Here is a 22621-nt window from a genome sequence, read left to right as displayed (position 1 = left end):
ACACATGCTCACAGCCACATTGTCCTTAACAAATAGTGACTTTCTGGTGACTAAAATCCACTTTTATACATTAGTTTCATTTGTAGGTCTGGATGTGGGCAAGTTGGCAGCTACGTACAGTAATAGCCGAGTGTTTGTATTTTATTACTACTGGATGCTTTCAGTTTATTTTATAGTTAATAATATTTTTTATGATTGTTGTATTCTTTAAGTGTTTATTCCCTGTGTATACTGTGTACCTCGTGTCATAGCTGGTGTGTCTTTTCCGTGCCTGTTATCATTTGTTTTATAGATTTATTTTATTCAGGCAGTTGTTGGGGCAGCTATTAAAACAAACATGGCCGCCGCCGAGGGGAAATCGGTTTTGTTCGTATGTCTGGGTGAGAACTCTTTAATAAACGTTTTAAAGCTTTATTAGCATTTGGACATGTTGTAAATATGTGTTAGATTCAGGAACATAGTAGTGGTTTGGTCAAAAACTCAAACGAAGTTTCCTGAGAATGGTTTAATTCATTGCATGATATTGAAGTGTGCTACTTCCGGTCTTCTTCTCACTGTGGCTTCATTTACATGAGAATGGCTCCTATAGTCCTTTATATTAATTATAGTTTTTTCCAAAACATACATAAGGGTAATTGTAGGAAGCCGAGGTCAGAGTACAAAGTCGGCCATTATTCAGTGCTCCTGGAAAAATCATAGGTTAAGGGCCTTGCTCAAGGGCCCAAGAGTGACAGCTTGGCGATATTGGTGTTTGAACCCTTCCAATCAGTATCCCAGAGCCTTGACCACTGAGCTCCCTGAACATATATAATGCCAGGGTTATGAGAGAGAAATTAGATTTCCATAATATAAAACTGCCAACTTATAAAATAGATGAAGCATCATCCTAAGGGTTTTTGGATTTTCTGCAGGTAGTATCATTTACATGTATGACATTTTGGCAGACGTCTTTATCCAGATCGACTTACACTTATCTCATTGACACATTTGAGTTTACGGCCTTGGTAAAGGGTCCTCATGACCTTTCAGTCAGAAGGCTGGTGTCTTAACCATTTTTTAAGTGATTTAAGTCCTAAACTAAACACAGAAACTGGAAATGGCATTTGTGTGACAAAAAGTAGCTTAAAAAAATCAGTAGGTTTATGAAAAAAGTTTTTTTTCTGAGAAGAAACGATCTCATTCTAAAAAAAAAGACCTGAAGGGTTAGATTTTAAAAAATGTCCTGCTTGTCAGATAGATAAACTATAGACAAAAAAACCTGAGATTCAACTGAGCTTTTAAGATCGCCTCCATCACAACAGCGAACTTCTGGGAAATGACAGGATTTTTTTTATACATAGACAGCGACTCAGAGTAAATTACTGATCATCTGTGCGTGTAATGGCGTAACGCAAGACATGACTGGTGTCCTCTCTGGGGTGTGTCCTCGCCTCATAAGCAGTGAAGACAAATGAACGTTAAATGTATCCCTCGCCATTATATCATTTTTGAACACGGGTAACATCCCACTGTGATTTTGCTTCCTAGGGAACATCTGCAGATCTCCGATCGCCGAAGCCGTCTTCAGGAAGATGGCCGTAGACAGCGGAGTGGTGGACAAGGTGGGAGACGATGCATGTGAATAAGATAGAGGGAATTGTTATATAAGTGTAGCAGGGAGTGGGGATGCGCTAGTGATGTATATAAAGGACAATCCCAATTCCCAAATGGACACTGTGTAGAAAGTAAATAAAAAAAGAATGCGATGAATAGGGAATCTTATAAACCTATATTTTATTCACAATAGAACATAGAAAACTTATCAAACGTTTAAACTGAGGTATTGTACCATTTTAAGGAACAAATAGGGTCATTTTGAATTTGATGGCTGCAGCACGTCTCAAAAAAGTCGGGACGGGGCAACAAAGGTCTGGAAAAAAAGTTTTAGAAAAATGTTGCAGCTAATGAGGTTAATTGACAACAGGTCAGAAAGATGATTGGGTATAAATAGTGTATCTTAAAGAGGCAGTGTCCTTCAGAAATAAAGATGGACAGAATTTCACCAATCTGTAAAAGGCAAATTGTGGAACAATTTTGGAATAATGTTCAACAAGATACGTTATTATTTGTAGCACATCAAAAGTTTTCAAAAAAAATCTTGAAAAATCTCTGTGCACAAGGGCCAAGGGTAAAAATCAATAAGGGATGATCTTCAGGCCCTCAGGGAGCACTGCATTTAAAACAGTCATGATTCTGCAATGTTAATCACTGCATGGGCTCATTAACACCTCCAGAAATCACTGTCTGTGAACACAGTTTTTCACGTCATCCATAAATGCAGGTAAAATCTTTTATCATGCGAGAAGAAGGCATGCGTGAACATGATCCAGAAACACCGCCATCCTCTCTGGGTCAAAGCTCGTTTTAAACGTACCAATTTGGAAAACTGTTCTGTGGTCTAACGAATCCAAATGTTAATTTCTTTTCGGAAACCATGGACACTACGTCCTATGGACTAAAGAGGAGAGGGACCATCTGGCTTGTTTTCAGAGCTCAGTTCAAAAAGCGGCATCTTTGATGATATGGGAGTGCATTAGTGCCAGTGGAATGGGCGGGTTCTACATTTGGAAAGGCTCCATCAATGCTGGATGTTATATACAGGTTTTAGAGCAACAAATGCTCCCATCCACAACTTTTTCAGGGAAGGTCTTGCATATTTGAGCAAGACAATGCTAAGTCTAAACCAAATCTATTACAATAGCATGACGAAAAATACAACACCCAGAACTGCAGCTAGAATCCTGTGTCAGACACATATAGGACAACATTTCTCTCTCATAACTTCAGTAACTGGTCTCCTCAGTTCGTAGATGTACACAGGTAGAAGACGTGATGCTACACAGTGGTAAACATGACCCTGTCCCCACTTTTGTAAAACATGTTGCAACCATCAAATTCAAAATGACTATATTTTGTTCTTAAAATCACACTTGAAACAGTTGTTTTAGTTTTTAGGTTTTATTGTGAATAGAATATAAATTTGACTCACATTCCGATTTTATTTACATTTTACACAGAATCCCAACTTTTTTTTTGGAATTGGTGTTGCATTAGTTCATAAAGAAACAGTATGAAGGAAGATTTGTAGATGCTGATAAACATGCGTTCTGTTTGTAGTTAAAATAAGCCTGGATTAGATGTGTGAAACGTTGCAGAATCTTTTATACACAATTTTATACACAATCGTTGCTATTTATGCATTTGAGTATAGCTGCAGCTATCGATTATTTTAGTATTCAAGTAATTTACCGATAATCGAGTAATCTGATAAGAAGTACTGTTTCTTTATTAAGGAGCAATTTTTAAATATATAAAAGAGAAAATAAGACGAGTCTCTTAAAATGAACAAGTAATTTTTCCTTTTTTGAAATATTTACATATTGCTGAAATTGTATATAAGAATATCTGTGAGAACTAAACCCATTTTTACTGCCAAAATGCAAATACCAACATATAAATAAAAAAATCAAATTATATAATAAAAATATCCAATCAATTTCAGATTGCTCTTAAACATAATTCCGCCTTTTTTCTCGCAATCCAGACTTTATTTCTCGTAATTCTTCAATTTCTCGCAATTCTGACTTTTTTCCCCTTGCAATTGCGACTTCTCGCAAACATCCAACATTTCTGGTGCATCCATCGGTAACCATGTTGTCGGCCTGAAGTTTGAAGCTGTCGGTGTATAAACGAGGCTCCGTTGCTTCATCCGTCTTGTTCCGTCTCCTCCAGAGCTGATTGGTTGACACAGTTCTCTCCAGGGATCCGAGGCTCATTTTGATACCATGTGATTGTATCGATTATAGCCAGAAAAGTCAGAAGAAATAAACTCAAAATTGCGAGAAAAAGCTCTGAATTATTCAGACTTTTTTTAATGTGGCTGTAACGGGCTTCCATATGAATTTTCTCCTCGCGCCAGAGTTTTGAGGGGGAGGTGCGTCAGTATTAATGGTCCGAGGGGAAACGCAATGCTCCGTGTGTAGTTAAATGGACTAAAGCAAGCATTATAATTTGCTGATGTTCTGAAGAAGCGTATCTTTCTTGGTAGAGGTTCTGTCTGGCAGTGCGCGAGATGACGATCGTAATGTCAGGACGTTCTTTATTTGTGTGTATGTGTAGTGGAGGATAGACAGCGCGGCCACCTCCACCTACGAGATCGGGAACCCTCCTGACTATCGAGGCGCAGCTTGCATGAAGAAGCATGGCGTGCCCATGCGCCACGTGGCACGTCAGGTACGGTGGGCATGAACATAGCACAAGTTCCATTTTGTGTGTGTGTGTTGCAGTGGGTTATAGATTCCGGTGCCACATCAGACTGGAACATAGGCAGCACTCCGGATGCTCGTGGGCTTGCCTGCCTCAGGAAACATGGCATTGATACAGATCACAGGGCACGACAGGTACCTTCTGTGTGTGTGTGTGTGTGTGTGTGTGTGTGTGTGTGTGTGTGTGTGTGTGTGTGCACATATTCTTTTACATTACAATACCAAAAGCTTGCACTAGCTCAAAGAAAATGCATGTTTAAAAACATTATAGTGAGGCCCGTGCAAAAGTTTGTGCCCCCTTGGTGTCTGTATAAATGTTTTATACAATTATATCAACAATTAACTGTTATTATGTCAGAAGAGTATGAGGTATGTGCCTAAGACTGCACCTGATCGACCCTCCATACACTCGGAAACCAGATTTCATTACACTTAAACAACAACAACTTCTCTTTCCTGTTCTAGGTGTTATATTATATTATATTGTTGGTGTAAATGTCATTTGTTTTTTATTGTTCTGCTGTAAGACAGAAAAATCCTACAGGAAATGTCAATGTGCCTAATGCAAATAACCCATTATGTGACAGCCCCAGTTTATCATTAAATACTCAAAGAGCAGACCTTATAAATCAGTCGAAATGTATCATCTGTGTAACTGTAGTGGTGAAATGCTCCTATATTTCTTCTCGTATTTTGCCACTACTGGGGATACTGATTCTACCTTTATAACTTTGCTCCCCCTGACCTATAGAGGGCGCACACTCAAAAAATATTACAATTAAATTATAAATTTTTTTTTAATATTAACAAAAAAAATCTATCTATTGCTCCTACAGTAACTTATGACTGAAAAAACGTTTTATTAACCTTTTAGAAAAGTAATAAATTACATATGAATATACAGTATTATAAGGAAATGGTAGCTCAGTTGGGTTGGTGGCTTAAGCCTCAGCGCTGCCACCATTGGCCCTTGAGCAAGGCCCTTAACCCTTTGTGCTCCAGGGTTGCTGTATCATAGCTGACCCTGCGCTCCGACCCCAACTTCCTAATATGCTGGGATATGTGACGCTGTAATGTATAATACATGTGACAAGTAAATGCGTCTAATCTATTATAGGTTTTTAAAAATCAAGTCGATTGCAATTTGTTTAGTAAAAGTAAATTTTTTTTTTAGATTTGAAAACAAAAATGTGTATTGCGGTTTCATACTTGCAAAGGAGTTTCTTATAATCTTTAATATAGCATAGGCTCAGTGAATCAAACACTGACTCACTCGGTGTAAACAAGTGGATCTGTGGCATGACCTCTTTTCTAACCAAAAAAAATAATTATTAGGTAGGAGGGGGAAAAAGTAAAAGAAAAAATTATGTGGTTGAGACATTGGACTTATGATCAGGAGGTCATGAGTTCAAATCCCAGCACCACCAATATGCTACTAGGCCCCTGAGCAAGTTGATTGTAATGTATTTTGTTTTATTTATTTACAGAAAACAAACATATGTAAGATGACATTTCTGGTGTTTTATACTTTTGAAAGCATTTCTCTCAGTCTTAGATTTAGCATAGCCTCCTGCAGCTTGTGCCCGGTATTTCCACAGCGAAAATAAGCTGATTGTCAGTCACTTTCTCAAATAAATTATCTCCGACCCAACCAGTTCTGTCCTCTCACCCCTGACCCCTCTTCATCCCTCAATTGTGCTTCAGCCACTGTTGGTTTCTCCAGTGGACTTCCTCTGGAAACGTTTCAAGTTTGTTATCTTGGATTTCGGCTGACCTTAATGATCGTGTCGTATGTGTTCTGACAAGCACCAGAAAACAAACAGTGGAAAAAAATCGAAAGCATGAACTGAACATTGACCTTGGAGTATAGAATCATTTACAGCTCACACATCGACAGAGCTGGATTTAAATCTCTACAAGCCTCCGAATACTTTGGGTTTGCACGAGGCTAGCCATCAGAGGTGTCCCAGTTCAAGCTACATTAAACAACAAAAAGCAGTTATTTTTACTGCCATTTTATATTATGTAAATAAGAAAATCGGTATCTTAAACCTGTTATTCAAGTAAGTACATACATTTCATGTTCTAATTTGATTTGTACGATTTTTAGAAACGTCTGGTCCATGACGCATATTGTGGAAAAAAATTAAATATATATATTAAGAATAAAAAAAATCTATTTATACAATAAAAAACAGAACCGCAATTAAAAATAAATGTAATAAAATTAAATAAAAAAATGGCAATATAATAAAATATTATTGAAGTGAAATAAAACAAAAATACAGACACTCCCCACTTTAAGAACATTCACTTTGCGGACTTTCGCGGATACAAACAAACCTGTCCTCAAAGTTAAATTTGTTCAGAGTCGAAAAAATAAAAAAATGTAAGTGATTTGTTTTTGTTTTTAAATTACTTAATACAAAATTTTGTATACAGTATTTCAATTAATTCTATTTGTTTTAGTATATTTTATTGTTTATTTGATAGTATTTTTAGCTCTTACATCATTTGGAGATATGCGTAGTCAATAACGAACACAGTAATAACTTACGAACAAATGATCGTTCGGAATGTAACTCGTTCGTAAGGTGGGGAGTGTCTGTACTTTTACAATGTAATGATATATAACAATTTTTTTTTAATTTACAATAAAAATAGATAGAAATGTCCTATGTGGAGAGCGTATATAGTGAACAGTATATCGTCTGGTAGCTCCTGTGTGTTATAGTGATTTTAACTCAATTGTAAAATTTCCTATAATGTCAGCAATTAGAAAACCTTCCTGTGGTACAAAGATGATTAGCTGAGGGTGTTGTAATAAAGACAACGCAGCTCTACCGCTTTCGTTTACTCGGTGCGTCATCTTAAAAAATACGTGCCTGTATTATTTAAATTCATGGAAATAATTTTTGCAACTGAACCGGCCCCAAACCGGAGCTGTGTGGGAACAAAGTCACGCTTTCTCTGATCTCTGTTAAGATTTGAACAAGGAGGACTGCAAGGGATGAAATATGACTGACCCTGGCCAGGGAGCTTAGTAGGAGTTAATAAGTTAGTGTCCATTTAGAAGATCTAAGAGGGCACTCCAAGGTCACGGCAAGTCTGTCTGAACACAGAGTGATTCCCGGTGGACAAACGTCAACTAATAGAGTAATGTATACAGTTAGATCTGGCCTCGTTTAGACCAAAGATGCTTGAAATTACTGTGCATGGTAGCATGTAGAAACCTCGCAGACTGCTTGCTACAATGATTTGCCAGTTGAAAATTAAAACTATAAAATATCCCACCTTTTGAACTTCTAGTAAACAGTCCATTTCCGTGTTTGTGTTTACTACTTCTCTTTTTAATCTCCCTTTTCTTTCAGTTAGAAATGAAAAATGTGCCAATGGCAAAACGAATGTCTTGCTCAACCCAATGCACGGACACAAGTAAGAGCACACGTTTTTCTCATTCTCTTGCTCTGCGTCTGTTCTTTTTTTCCCCCCTCTCCCTTATAGGTGACAAAGGAGGATTTCATGACATTTGAGTACATTCTCTGCATGGACGAGAGCAACCTGAGGTACGTTTTTGTGTTTCTAAAGGGCTTGCCCTGATTGGTGGAAGGTAGCCTGTTCTGTATGGTGCCCAAAGTGCCCTCGAGCACCAGTCTGAGTAGCGTGGAATGCGACGTTAGTAGCTGTTGAGCTCCTGAACAGATAGATGCTCCCGTCTCTCATCTCTCCTCTTAAGACTAATCCTTAAAAAAAACTTAAACAGGGCTTTGGAGCATCTATTCCAGGATCCCAGAGGTCACACAGAGGGCATGGAACTGGATGAGACTTAATGAGTATCCAACAATATTTACAACATGAAGTATACCTAACATTTCAATACAGCTGTTTTCTAGATAAAGGTAACATCAGACAAAATAAGTTTGGGGACAGGAAAAGTGCAAATCGTTTCCAGGAAGATGCAGCTCTACCTCTGCCATGTAAATCTGTATTCTAGGTGACTCTCAGCACACGCCTCCGTCTCCGTAGTGTTGGGATGCGTCAAATTCACAAATTATTGGTCACTCGATTAATCGTCTCTACTAGATAGTTTCTGTTATCTCTTTGAAGATGATCAAATCATTTGCCTTTTCTATAATTTCTTATAAAAGCTCATCCCAAAGTGTATAATTATTATTTATTTATTATAAAAAAAAAAAAAAATTCTATCGCAAGTGCAATTTGCATTTCGCGTGCAACACATTTAACCTTGAGGTCGCCCTATTACATCATCTCCATCTCCTCTTAGCTAATCTGAGGCTTCAGAGGGCACCCAGACTGGACCATTATAGGTCATCACTGTATATCATGTGATTGCGATTGGTCGGTGTCATAGCGGGTGACGGAAATGAAAAACGACTGTCCCTCCGACCCCAAACACAAGACCAGTTTTTCTTATTCTCTCTGGGCCTCCTGTTTTCCCCACAATTAATGCAATACCACGCTGGAGATTTGTATAACATCCTAAACCGTAAAAAAAAAAATTCAGAGCAGATTTTGTCGATTTTATTCCTCACTAACGGTCCAGTTCGCGATGGATAATACCTCAATCACGTGTCCCAATCCCGGTCCATGTGCTCCTGCTTAAGCAGCTTACCGAGTTCCTTGGATTCTTGCATGGACGTGAATTTTCCCCTTCACCCGTCTTTTTATATTATATTCCCTGTGGAATCTTTTCTATTGGTCCCTGAAATACTTGTAATGTCAAAACATAGTAAGATTTACTGGTGATATGAACTTCTGGTCTAAGACCTTTGAGATGAAGCCACACCACACCCACCGTCCATCTACAATGCTGTCTGATGACATATTTTCATTGTGTCCTTTACTGTAACCTTGTGTGACCTTAAAAGGAAGGGAACAGGACCCAGATTGAGGACAGGATTGAGATTGCTATACATGTGCCAGTGTATGGTTTCAAAGATGGATAAAGATGTGTTTTGTCACACCGTTTTACTTTACAAGGTGAAATATTTAGAGTTTGGTGTTCTGGAAAACACCACTATATGGGCAAAAGATTTAGGACACCTGTCTTTTCTATTTATATGTGGTGTCCAAAACTACATTTTACCTTCATTTGGACTCTGAGACTTGTTTACAATGTCCCTTTGTACGAAGCCAGCTCCATGAAGATATGCTTTCCATGGGTTGAGGTGGAAGATCTGTAGAGCTCTGGCCTCAACCCTACTGAACTTTGAGATGAATGTGAACGCTAACTGCACCCCAGGCCTCCTCCTATATGAGCACAAATCTCCACAAGCACACTCCAAAATCTAACGAACATCTTCCCAGAAAAGTGGAGGTTATTAACAGCGAACGAGGACTAAATGTGGCATGGGATGTTTGGAATCTTACGTTCAGATGTCCTAATTCTATAATTTAAATAGTTTATGCTCAGATTTAGAATTTTTTTTGTCTGTCTTGAGTGTTTGTGTGTGTGTGTGTGTGTGTGTGTGTGTGTGTGTGTGTGTGTGTGTGTGTGTGTGTTGACTTGAAGTGTTTTGTGTATCGTTGCAGCGATCTGAAAAGGAAAGCGAACAGCGTAAAGAACTGCAAAGCCAAAATCGAGCTGCTCGGTTCATACGATCCTGAAAAACACGATGTCATTGAAGACCCCTACTACGTAAGTGTAAATGCATGCACTCACCCACACATACCATCATATTAAATAATTGGGATATCTAAATGTAACAATTTGAGACAGGAGGATGAAAAAAATGACCTAGTGATGTGGATCCTGGTCTTGTCTGCTGCTTTTATTCGATTCAATTCAATTTCATTCAATTCATTTTCATTTGTAGAGCGCTTTTAACAATTAACATTGTCTCAAACCGGATTTACAGAGATACAGAGGTTATATAAAAGAATGTGCAGGTTTATTTCCTATAAGTTTGTCCCTTATAAATTGAAGTTTAATCCTAATGAGAGCGCCAGCGGCAAGTGTGAAGGAAAACCCCCCTGAGATGGCATGAGAAAGAACCCGTTAGAGGAACCAGACTCAAAAGGGAACTCATCCTCAACTCCGAATGTCCATTCATTACAGTTCCATCATTGTTGAGGTGTGCTGTTCAGTGCTAGTTCATGTAAACTGCGGTCCATTGTAGTAGAGTGTAGATATTAATTCCACAAAAAATTCATCCTCAAAGTTTTTTGAGATGCATTTGTTCTCATTGCATTTGTAAAGTGTGTCTATTTGAGTAAGCCTTCTACTCCAAACAGTCTATACATACTAGTTGGACCTCAAAACACTAATGGTCAAGAGACCAGCTTCCCTCATTCTGATGTTCCCTGTATACCTTCACTGTGATTGGGCAGATGTTCCTATTAAAGTGGCCTGCGAATGTAGATATTGCTAGTAAGTAGCCTTGTGCGTCGTTCCCACTGGGCCTATCTCGTCTGGACTAAAAGCATTGCATCATCACGTTCATCATGATGTAGCTTGGGGCTCATCGGCAGTAAAAATCTTATTCCAGCTCATCGTGTGTTTGTGTACAGTGTTGATGGTTCACGCCGCCCCCGAGGATCTTCACCCTTGCCCAGAATTCCCCTCTTCGCTTTGTATCTCCAGAGTCTCTATTTCCCTTGAGCGTCAGCCCGTGTTTTTAGTCCTTAGGCGAGGTCACGTGATCATCAGAGCGAAGTAAATAGATCTTGTCAGGAACACGGAAAGAACAGCAGTAACGAGCGAACACTGTTCAACACCGTAATTCGTCCACTTGATAAATGTGTGTTTCTGACCTCTAATGCTTAAATAGCGCTCTGGGACTCATCAGTGAACGATTAGGTGAGTTAGATGTATGAAAATGCAGAAAGCAGGGATTCTAGGAGGGAAAAAATGGAGCTCAGGAGAGGTTTTTCCAGAACCTCCTCGATCCATCAGGTAATGAATAAGGACGAGAGATACTGGGAAGATAATTAGAAACAGACGTGAGGTAAAAAAGCGTCCACGTGCTCTACGACAGATGAGTTTATAGTTCAAATTTGCCTTTCATAGTTTATAGTCTGTAGGATTTTTAGTTTAGGATTTTATAAACAGACCCCACCCCAAAAATGCTATTTTATTTATACGGTACTATACTGTATTTATATATTACTACTAGCTGTTTTAGTGTCACGCTGGTAACTGGACCTCACATCATAATATATTTACACAAAAGAATTTAAAATTTTGTTTCACCAATTGTGGTGATAAACCCTGGTGGTCTAGTGGTTAGGATGCGGCGCTCTCACCGCTGCGGCCCGGGTTCGATCCCCGGTCAGGGAACCAACCCCAGCCACTCTTAGTGCCGGTCCCAAACTCGGATAAATGGGGAGGGTTGCGTTAGGAAGGACATCCAGCGTAAAAACATGCCAAATCAAACATGTGGAGGATCCGCTGTGGCGACCCCTAACGGGAGAAGCCGAAAGAAAGTTATACTAATGATTGTATCCAGTCTGAACATCCACCATATGGAACACAAGCAGAGAAAAGATGATGATCAGGAGGTGATCAGGAATGTGTCTGTTTTCAGTCATGTTTACATCACCGACTCACTCTGTCTCATCCACGTTACCCTCAGACTTCTTGTTGCCTTCTGTCTTGCTCGTTGTTTGCTTTGTAAACTAGACTACATCTGTGGTTTGTAAGAACTAGAAAATGATACACCAGTGGAAAATTGAAAAAAACTCCACAATGACCAGAAACAGGTTGATGGGCTGAAAACGGAGAAATAGTAAAAATTGATCGTCACCAAATAGATTCGAACTAAAGTAACGAGCCTGAAAAAAGTAGAAAGAACAGACATTTGTGTAAAAAATGTAGAGTAAAAGTAAAAATGTGTCCGAAAAATCAATAGTGAAGTAAAATCTACTTAAGTACAGTAACAAAGTATTTGTACTTCATTACTTCCCGCCTCTGCAGTACAGCGTTCAGGGTCATACAGACGTTTTCCAAGACGGGTTCCAAGCCTCGCAAAGGTCTCGTACTGTGCTTCAGGTGCAGAAGCTCGCTTAAAAAAAACAGACGCATGAGTGCTGCCAGCATTGCTTTGGAGGTTGCAGAAGGTCTGATGAGACTTAAATAAACTTGTTTGGCTTAGATGGAGTCCAGCATGTGTGGCAACACCCTGGTGAGTAAGACCAAGAAAATTGTCTTGCCCACAGTCAAGCATGGTGGTGGTAGCAGCATGGTCTGGTGCTGCATGAGTGCTGTTGCGGTTCATTGAGGAAAACATGGATTCCAACATATATTTTGACATTCTGAAGCAGAACATGATGCCCTCACTTCAGAAACGGTGCCGAACGGCAGTTTTCCAACATAATAACAACCCCAAACACACAGCCAAAATGACATCTGCCTTGCTGAGGAAGCTGAAGGTGATGGATTGGCCATGTATGTCTCCAGACCTGAACCCTATTAAGCACTTGTGGGGGGATCTTCAAACAAAAGGTGGAGAAGTGCAGTGTGTCCCAGAGGATATGGAAAGAGAAAGTGTATTTGTGAAAGACCGCACACAAATAAGGCTTCGTGAGGGATGTGCGTACTGTGACAGTCTTTAACACAATATTTCTTCTGCTTGTGTTTGTTGTTGTTGCAGGGAGGCGACAAGGACTTCGAGACGGTGTATGAGCAGTGCGTACGGTGCTGCAGAGTCTTCCTGGAGAGGAACTCCTAACACACACACACACACACACGCACCCTCACACATCTGCTGTGTGAGAGAGATGTCTTAATTGGTCTATAAAGTTTTTTGGACTCTGTACTTTATGTACTTATTCAAAAAATCTGCTCTTTGACCCTCTGACCTCATCATCTGAAAAAAAGTCAAAGAAAAACCCCCCAATAAAGCAGACGAAAGGACGTAAATAATTCGGGCGTCCGAGTCGCTTTAATCTGTGTGGAATTCCCGTGATAAATACTACACGCCGACCGTTTTGCACTTCAGCCTAAAATTTACACTTATCATCCTCCCATCCCTTCTTCCCTCCCTTCCTCTGCTTTCCAGAGCCTTTATGGATTCACCTCCGTAATAACAAACATCGATTGTTCCCATTTCCGCCTCGGGCCCAGCGTTCGGCGTGTAATCGGAAGCAGAACGGGCAGGAACTGGCGTAAATCAGATCAGCGCTTGGGGGAAAAAAAGGAAGGATAGATGAAAGAAGGAAAAGCAATTAAGCCCTCTTTCATCCCTGGTGCTTTTTCACTTTCTAGAGTTTCTAGAGCGTCCACACGAAAGCGTGGGCAAAACTATTGGGACAGCGGTCTTTTCCAGCCATACGTGATTCTTCCCCAAACTGTTACCACAAAGTTGGAGGCTCACAATTGTAAACGATGTCTTTGGATGGCGGTAGCTCCATGATGATGTGGTTTCCATGGGATAGAGTGGAAGATCTTGATGCTGCAGAGCTCTAAACTCAACCCTATTGAACACCAGCAGCATCTTCCCAGCAGAGTAGAGGTTATGATTGCAATTGGGGACTAAATGTGGAAAAGAATGTTAAAAGATGCATTAATCTTATGGTCAGGTGTCCACAAACCTTTGTCCATATATAAAAAAAAAAAAAGAGGCTTCTATGCATAGTTTTAATAAGGAAGCTGAGGTTGGGGATCTTTAAGGGTTCTTCCTGTACAGGATGACTGGTGTCCAGCCATGAAATATAAAAAAGAAAATCACATTTACGTAAACAGTCCTAGTTTTCTTCTTGGATCCTCTGTAATATATAAATGCTGTATTGTAGGGTTCTACATAGAATATTAGTATCTAAGTGCAAATGAAGATTTATTCAATAAAACTAATTATATTTCAATATTTAAATCAACTAATTTATATTTAAATATTAATATTTTATATATATATATATATATATATATATATATATATATATATATATATATATATATATATATATATACAGTACAGACCAAAAGTTTGGACACACCTTCTCATTTAAAGAGTTTACTTTATTTTTATGACTATGAAAATTGTAGATTCACACTGAAGGCATCAAAACTATCAATTAACACATGTGGAATTATATATGGAATTATATACATAACAAAAAAGTGAGAAACAGCTGAAAATTGTCATATTCTAGGTTCTTCAAAGTAGCCACCTTTTGCTTTGATTACTGCTTTGCACACTCTTGGCATTCTCTTGATGAGCTTCAAGAGGTAGTCACCTGAAATGGTCTTCCAACAGTCTTGAAGGAGTTCCCCAGGAGATGCTTGGCACTTGTTGGCCCTTTTGCCTTCACTCTGCGGTCCAGCTCACCCCTAAACCATCTCGATTGGGTTCAGGTCCGGTCACTGTGGAGGCCAGGTCATCTGGCGCAGCACCCCATCACTCTCCTTCTTGGTCAAATAGCCCTTGATGCCTTCAGTGTGACTCTACAATTTTCATAGTCATGAAAATAAAGAAAACTCTTTGAATGAGAAGGTGTGTCCAAACTTTTGGTCTGTACTGTATGTTATATGAAGAGTTCTCAAATAAAGCTAATTATATTACAATATTTAATTTAAAAAAATTATTTTAAAAATATAGGGTCAAAAATGCAAAAAAATATTTATAACTAACATAAAACCAGTGCTGCAACATTTCAGGCTTAATTACTGTGGGTTCTCCACAGTGGAAAGGTTGATCTCGTGCGATATCCCAATACAACACAACTAAACCATAAATGTTCACAGGTTTGGGTCTCATAGTTCAAGTGAAGGGAAAATGTAATGCTACAGCATCCAAAGACATCTGATATACTTGTGTACCTCCAACTTTATGGGAAGAGTTTGGGGAAGAAACACATATGACTGGAAATGTCCCAATACTTTTGTCCATATAGTGTATCTAGTAGGTAAACTCTGACCATGGCAGAGTTTACTATAACATTGTAAACTCTAGTTTTATACATACATAATACATTTACTATATAAATGTATTACATTCTACATCCTTCAAAGTAAAAAGATTATCTAAAAAAATAATTTTTAAAAACTAAAAAATGCTAAAAATATCTTCTCTTAGGAGGGAAAACGTGGAATCTAAAATTTGTGGGGGTTTTTTATGCTTTTGGGCAAAATTTTAAATGTACGTTTTAATTGATAAATTTATTAAATCATTTATTTAGCACCTTTAAGGAACCTTAATGTACATGTACATACAACCTTTTTTTTTAAGTAGCAAGAATTAATTGCACTTTTTTTCTTTTTCTTTTCATCTTTTTTTTTTTTTAAGAACATTTAAAAATGTGCTTCTAGAAAGAATTACAACTGTGGAGTTACCATATAAAGAAAGACCATCCAAAAAAAGCCAAAAAAGGAAAAAAATATTTGACTGTCCAGCAGATCAAGTTTTATTTCAGTCATTGTTTTAATTATGGATATTTTTTTTTATTATTATTATTTATTTTTTCTTTTTTTTTTCTTGGCTTTAGCTATTTTTCTTTTTTTTCCCCAAGGAATAATTCGTGGTCACCATGAGTAACAATCATATAATTTATTTAAATATATTTCTCTTAAATATTTATCTGTATCCCAACACTTCACTATAGCCTTATGCTCGTTCCAGGGATTTGACATCTCCTTTATGTACAGTATTTACATTGGGATTTTTGAAACCTCCATACGTCATGTACATCAAAATATATGGACTATATTTCCTATTCCACACACACACACACACACACACATTCAGGTCAGAAATCATCCGATCGTTTCACAGACATGTGCTGCGAGAAATAAGCATACGATGAAAATAAGTTGGAGGTTAAGGACCTCCAAACGATAGTCACTGATGGACGGAATAATGAGCGTGAAAGCGTCATCATCATATCAGGACAAAATACATAGCCAAGGCGATCCGTTTGTCTTGGAACAAAGCGTTCCATCAGATCCTACGAGTCCAAAGCTTTTTGATGCAGCTCCCGTCGAGTTTGAGTCTCAGACAAGGTAACGATGAATACGTCCGTTTTTGCTCTAATGACATGCTCCGTTCTACTGTTCAGCTGTCGGTCCCATGTGGACGCCGTGAACGACGGGGCTTTATCTTGTCCAAAGAGCACTTAAGAGATTTTTTTTTGTTTCCTTCCTCCAATGATTTCGAACCTGCAGGAGAATGGAGAGAACATTTAATAATCGTGGATTGTACCAAACGTGGCTGTATGAATGAATGTTAATATGCTTGAAGTCTGAATATTTTGAGGAGTCTTGAACAGCCAGGGAAGAGCTGATGGAGGAAACTGTTCAAAAAGTCTCATTTTCTGGTGTCCACCAACATTTGTTGATACAGTGTATCTACACTGTAATGGGTTAGTTGCTTTCACCACTCTGGATGTCTGGCATAATACACTCATGTACACATGGAGCAGTTCAGCATGATATTTTTGGGTGGCGAGAAGAAACCAGAGGAAACCCAAGGACTGTAACCCAAGCTCAGGATCAAACTGGACACCAGGAAGCTTTAACGTACTTCACCATTTTGCTCCGTTCGGTGAATTAAGGGATATGTCCCTCAACGTTTTTGAGATGCTATAAATAAATACAAAATCCAACTTTAACATTTACTTTCCCCTTGTGTTTCTTTAAAAGATAACCAAAAGATAAGAAAATGGTTGTATTGCTGCCTCACAGCTCCAGGATTCCTGGTTTCATCCTGAGCTCGAGTTACAGTGTACATTTTCATAATGTTCTCTCCATTTCCTCTGGGTTTTCCAGGTTCCTCCAGCATTAACGAGTGTGTATTGCCAGACTATAATTGCACCTAGTTGTGCATTACGTTCTGGGATGGCCTGGTGTCCTATCCAGGGTGTATTCCTACTAGTTATGTGCATCTTCTTAGCTGAGGATATGAGGCACCTCTACCACAATGAATCCGATTTCAATTCGATTCAATACGATGCGATTCAATGACTATGCAGTTCAGTATGGAACAAATAGTTCATTTTTATTTCTTTGCAAATCATCAATTTGCTTAAGAGCCTGCTGATTTGTAACGCATGGCCCTTTCACATACATGCCAGACGTTCTTTTCCTGTTCTATCTCCAGGAAAACGCAGCTCTACCTCTGCCATGTTAATCTGTATTTTATGTTACTCTCAGGACACGCCTCGGCCTCTGTGGTGTTGCGATACACAATATTCGGTTTAAGGAGGAGAAATCGACCTACGAGTCAAATATTGGTCACTCAGGATTGACTCCTGGATCCACCATGACTCTAACCGAATAACAAAAGACTCCATGTGTGCATGTGTGTGTTTAGAGTGTATTAATGGCTCTTCGAGAAGAAAACGACAGGAAAGATTCGTACCTGGTCACAGTTAGCTCTCGAGGCATCGCGGACTCCCGGCTAGCCTGATAAGAAGCCGTGCACATCTTCTATAATCTGAAGACAAAGCAAAAACGCGGGAGATGAAATTCTTGGATGTACCTTCATAGCATAAGCACCATGGCTGAAAATATGGATGATGATTATTCTGCACATGAACATCTCCAAGCTGTGAGAAATGTACTCCTATTCCCATTTCCAGGTAAATAACACACACTAATCACTTTGTATTGATAGAGTAAAATCCTACAAAAACATACACGCTATACAGACAAAGTATTGGGACACCTGACATTTCTAGCCATGTCTGGTTCTTCATAAAAACAAAGCTGGAGAAACACAATTGTCTTTGGATTGTGGTAGCATGAAATTTCCCCGAACTAGGAAACCCAAACTTGTTCCAGCATTGATGATGTGCACACAGCTATCTCCATGAAGATATGCTCTACTTGTGTGGGAGTGGAAGATCTCCTGCTATAGAGCTCTGACCTCAACCCTATTAAAGCCCTTGGGAACGATTCGGAATGCTGACTGCACCCCAGGCTTCCTCACCTCACCTACATCACTACCTGACTGCTGCCTTAACAAACACAAATCTCTGGAAACACACTCGAAAATCTAGTGGCAAACTTTTTGAAAATTTGAAAATATGAACCCGTACAGAAGAACCATATCAGGAACCAGCATTTCGGCTGATTTTCCCCCTCTGGAAGCATGACGTTTTGCTGAAGAATGATTGTGTGCAGTTGTGTGTCTGTGTAGAACTCACATGCAGGTAGGGTGCAGTCTCTGGTGTTGTGGTAAAGCCTGTAGACATGTTTCCTGCACTTCGGGCTGAAGTACAGTGGCCCTGAAGTTCAAAAAGGTCCATTATCAGTCATGCAGTTTTTGTTTTCAGCATTTAGTCCTCTCGCAACTGCATCTGTTCTTTTTTTTTAATCTGGTGTAAATGTTATCTGTGCTCACCTGTTAAATTCTTTATAAACTTCTCCTTCTTTCTGAGATCCCTAGGGAAGATTTCTGCAAAAACACAAAGGGTTAAAGGTTAAATGTGAAGTCTGTTGGCTTTCAAGGAGGGAGTAGTGACCCAAAGCCAGGCTGGAATCAGCTCTCAGCATTCTCTGGCAGGATCGTGCTCAAGCTAAGCACATAGCAAAGAAAAATGTAACAAATGATTATCTATACACGCTGATAAAGATAAATGTGAGAGCAGTGAAAATCTCGGAGCAGGCTGAGCAAATATGTGGTTTCTGAGGAATTGTTTTTGACTCTTTTTTTAATTCCTGAAGGTTTTGTGGCTTAGATTTGATAAAGCAGTAAAACTTTTACCTCATTTTAATTCATTCTGCTCACCTAGTGTTTTTTATATTTTATATCATGTAGTATATTTTAGTGCATTATTACATTTCTATCTATCTATCTATCTATCTATCTATCTATCTATCTATCTATCTATCTATCTATCTATCTGTTCTTAGTACATTATAATATATTTTACATCAAGCATGTTTTTGTTTATCTATCTATCTATCTATCTATCTATCTATCTATCTATCTATCTATCTATCTATCTATCTATTTATTTTTGCACCAACAAAATTTCACTTAAAAAAAAAAAAAAAAGTAATGCATTTTGTGTACATGCATGTACTTCCAAATCTCTCTGTCTTTCTTCTCTCTCTCTCTCTCTCTCTCTCTCTCTCTCTCTCTCTCTCTCTCCCTCTATTTCACACATAGTAAAGGTGCACAACTGGTTCACATCACCAGTTAGTGACAGCTTTATCACGTGCGCTATAACAGCTGGAACACCGACATGGCACTAGACTGACATAAACGATGCTGGGCATGCTCGCTCGTGCACGCGCGTGCGTGTGCACGTGTGTTTATGGCTCACCCAGGATCTGATCCCCGCTCTTCGTCTGCAGCCGACGATGTTTGCTCTCCTTCTCGGCGGTGTCCTGCGCGAGCTCCGCGCCCGCGCCGTCCTCGCCGCTCTGCACCATCTCCAGGATGCGCGTGAACAGGCTGCGGTAGCTCCGCGCGACGTCCGGGTCCGGGTCCGCCCGCGCACCCGCGTCCGCGCTCTCGCGCGCGGCGGCGCACGCGCACAGCGCAAGCCCCACGACGACCAACATGATTCGCAGCGCGCGCATCGTTGAAGAGCAAGGACCGACGACCACAAATACACACACACACCTGAGTCTCGAGCTGGAACAGAGAACAAGCAGATTAAAGTAGAATGAAAGTTCAGCTTCATCTCCAAATTTCTGACTTATTGTCCACAAACATTTGACTTGCATTTGCTCAAATATTCTAACAAACCAGGACTTAGAATTTTATCATATTTAATAATATCTCATAATTCTGACTTATCTCTGGATCCAAACCATATGCAATTTACAATCTCAAATAATCAAATATCTCATAATTGGTGTATCTCAAATTTCTGACTTATATCTGATTCACCATCCAAACCATATGACTTACTATCTCATAATATCTCATCATTCCAACTCATAAATTTGACTTATCTCAAAACATTTGATTTACTATGAGAAAGTCCAGTGGTATTCTGACATGCTGGGCTTCAGTATTAGTGAGATATAAAAACACTGACAAAGAAAGTCATGCATGCAAAAAAGAAAAAGGAACTAAACCAGATTATTTTAGATGTATAATTTGTATTATAATAAAAAATAATAGCAAGAAGAAGAAGAAGAAGCGCTATATCCTGTCCGCCTGATGTTCTCAGTCATGCACTAAAAAGAAAGCAAAAAAAACAACAACACATCTGTAACTTACCGGTGTTTTCCTGCGGGTTTAATCTCAGACTGAATAACGAAAGAAAATGTTTTGTTTTGTTTTGTTTTGTCCTCCCAGTCCGGTGTTTCCGTGTTAACGCCGCTTGTCGGTTCCGTTCCGTGTTTGTTGTTCAGCGCGTGCCGGCGGCCGAGTGCGCTTCGTCCACGCGCGGCGCGTTATTATAGGCGCGCGTGGGAATCGCTCCTCCGCGCGCACACGTGGGGCAATTCATCAGAAACGAGTTGTCTCACGGTGTTACACGAGAGCAGCGTTTACCGGGAACACTTTCCTACCGAAGTTCTTTCTGACTCAAAAAAGCAGGAATTCTTCCAACAGGGTCATTAAACCGGGTTTTCTGTCCAACTCTGATGTCTAGGGTTACAGATGATCCATGCCTGGAAGTGATGTGACCCGTATTGATGATGTAATTAATTAATGATGTATTTACTGATGAGGCCACAGAAGCTCCTCATCCAGCCAGATCCACAGAGTCCTGATCACATGCTCACTTTCTGTGTGCTTGCACTTTTTCTCCCCTCTTACACTCCCACCCTCATATTAGAAGAACTTTCTATTTCTCGGGTGTGTCCGAAATCAAGAAAATGCTGCCTAGTAAGGGGGAAAGGAGCGTAGTGCCCTAATCCGGAGCTGCGGAATCCAGTCTGCAAAATTCTTCACAAATGAGTCATTTGAACAAAGTGAAGTCATAGAGTTGATTTCAGCTGAAAAGTTTACAGAGTTGAGCTACGCAAACGAAATCGCCATGGTCTCTGATGTTCACCAGGGAGAGCAATATCATTTTATCAGACATAAGATGACCCAATGTCATATTGCTGCTGCGCTCCCTTCACTGGCTCCCCAGCACGTATCAGATTCAAAACACTGCCTTCAAGGCCAAGAATGGACCAGCACCATCTTACCTCAGAGACTTCATCACACCTCACACTGCACCACGCTGTCTGAGATCCTCCAGCACTGCTCGACTGGTACCACCTTCTCTCAGAATGAGCGGTAAGTACACTTCAAGGATCTTCCCTGTTTTGGCACCGAGGTGGTGGAACGAACGTCCCCTAGATGTCCGTACAGCGGAGTCCCTGATTATCTTCAAGCGACGACTGAAGACCTACCTCTTCCTGAAACACTTGAATTAGCACTTTCCAAGTTTGTAGAATTCAAGAGTTATATTTATATTAAGGTTGTGATTTTGCCTACCAGTGTAGATTTATTCATTACTAGAGACTCAAAGCACTTTTGGACGTCGCTCTGGATAAGGGCGTCTGCTAAATGCTGCAAATGTAAATGTAAATGTGCAAAGAAGATCGTTCCATAAAACTACCAGTATTTCCAGTGGCAGGCCATGCATTTCACACCTAGACCTTCAGTTGTTTCCTCTCTGAATCAATCCACCGCTTATAACAGGATGCTTCATCACTGACAGGAATCTCAAACAGCGAGAATGAATGACTAAAGCAAGAAACCCATTGAACACAATTCAACAAATCTCCTTTCACTGTAGCCACAGCTGCACTGCCCGCATACATTTTTAGCAGTAATCTCAATTTCCTGGGGGATTTAAAATCAAGGCAAGTTACAAGTCTTTGTGTAAATTCGACAAGAAAAAAAACACAAAAGTATAAATGGTTCTGTTCGGTATAAACTGTTTTGGCCGACCTTTTCTCACAATGTCCATCTTTTATACTTGTCCATCTTGTAAGTGTATCTGCGACCAAATCAACTTCTTTAGCCATTGTGAAGTGAAAAAAAGAGCTATTAAATTTACATGAATATATTCAAGGTGTGCAGTTTGCAGCAGAACTTGTTTGCAAGCTATGACTAGTTCGCTCTCTCTGACCATCCAATCAAAGGACGTGAAAATGCCGACATGATTGGGCGCCTTCTAGATGGCCCTGGAGGGACCAAATCACAGTCTGACAGGTTAAAGCAACAGCTTCAGGCAACCGTGTTGGCTTTATGTTAGTTGCTCATGTTAGTTCTCTCTCCAGTGTTCTGTATTGTTTAAAGACTATAATCACACTCTTGATTTCACCCAAATGAGGATCAGGTTCCCCTTTTGAGTCTGGTTCCTCTAAAGGTTTCTTCCTCATAACATCTAAGGGAGTTTCTCCTTCTCACAGTCGCCATGGCTGCACATCAGGGATAAATACACATTGTTCAACTTAACTG

The 22621-nt window shown here is 39.6% G+C and overlaps 2 protein-coding genes across 3 annotated transcripts; one reads left to right on the top strand and one right to left on the bottom strand.

Annotated features, from left to right (window-relative positions):
* Positions 1-294: 294 nt before the first annotated feature.
* On the top strand, positions 295-13188 carry acp1 (acid phosphatase 1). 2 transcript variants are annotated; one of them, XM_046870144.1, is made up of 6 exons: positions 295-380; positions 1528-1601; positions 4159-4272; positions 7809-7870; positions 9858-9963; positions 12917-13188. In XM_046870144.1, the coding sequence occupies exons 1-6, from the start codon at positions 338-340 to the stop codon at positions 12992-12994; spliced, it is 477 nt and encodes a 158-aa protein (XP_046726100.1). In that variant the 5' UTR covers positions 295-337; the 3' UTR covers positions 12995-13188. The 2 variants fall into 2 exon arrangements, with proteins under 2 accessions (XP_046726100.1, XP_046726099.1); XM_046870143.1 differs by lacking the exon at positions 4159-4272 and adding an exon at positions 4326-4439 and having other exon boundaries at positions 312-380.
* A 2605-nt stretch (positions 13189-15793) lies between these two features.
* On the bottom strand, positions 15794-20939 carry LOC124399082 (ALK and LTK ligand 2-like). The gene is made up of 6 exons (XM_046869783.1): positions 20438-20939; positions 19530-19843; positions 18602-18655; positions 18405-18485; positions 17618-17692; positions 15794-16416 (listed from the first exon to the last, which is right to left on the bottom strand). The coding sequence occupies exons 2-5, from the start codon at positions 19786-19788 to the stop codon at positions 17628-17630; spliced, it is 459 nt and encodes a 152-aa protein (XP_046725739.1). The 5' UTR covers positions 19789-19843; positions 20438-20939; the 3' UTR covers positions 15794-16416; positions 17618-17627.
* Positions 20940-22621: the final 1682 nt, after the last annotated feature.

The sequence above is a fragment of the Silurus meridionalis genome, chromosome 16 (genome assembly GCF_014805685.1).
Source record: "Silurus meridionalis isolate SWU-2019-XX chromosome 16, ASM1480568v1, whole genome shotgun sequence".
Taxonomy (NCBI): domain Eukaryota; kingdom Metazoa; phylum Chordata; class Actinopteri; order Siluriformes; family Siluridae; genus Silurus; species Silurus meridionalis.
The sequence above is the reverse complement of the archived record's forward strand: the minus strand, read 5'-3'. Positions and strand labels throughout refer to the sequence as shown.

Bases quoted from the DNA above. Each gene is read 5' to 3' on its own strand.
- acp1 (XM_046870144.1), top strand. From the start codon at position 338: ATGGCCGCCGCCGAGGGGAAATCGGTTTTGTTCGTATGTCTGG. The intron at 381-1,527 runs GTGAGAACTCTT...TTTGCTTCCTAG, and splicing joins GGTTTTGTTCGTATGTCTGG to GGAACATCTGCAGATCTCCG. The intron at 1,602-4,158 runs GTGGGAGACGAT...GTGTATGTGTAG, and splicing joins ACAGCGGAGTGGTGGACAAG to TGGAGGATAGACAGCGCGGC.
- LOC124399082 (XM_046869783.1), bottom strand. From the start codon at position 19,788: ATGCGCGCGCTGCGAATCATGTTGGTCGTCGTGGGGCTTGCGCTGTGC. The intron at 18,656-19,529 runs GTGAGCCATAAA...GTGTTTTTGCAG, and splicing joins GAGCGGGGATCAGATCCTGG to AAATCTTCCCTAGGGATCTC. The intron at 18,486-18,601 runs GTGAGCACAGAT...TTTGAACTTCAG, and splicing joins GTTTATAAAGAATTTAACAG to GGCCACTGTACTTCAGCCCG.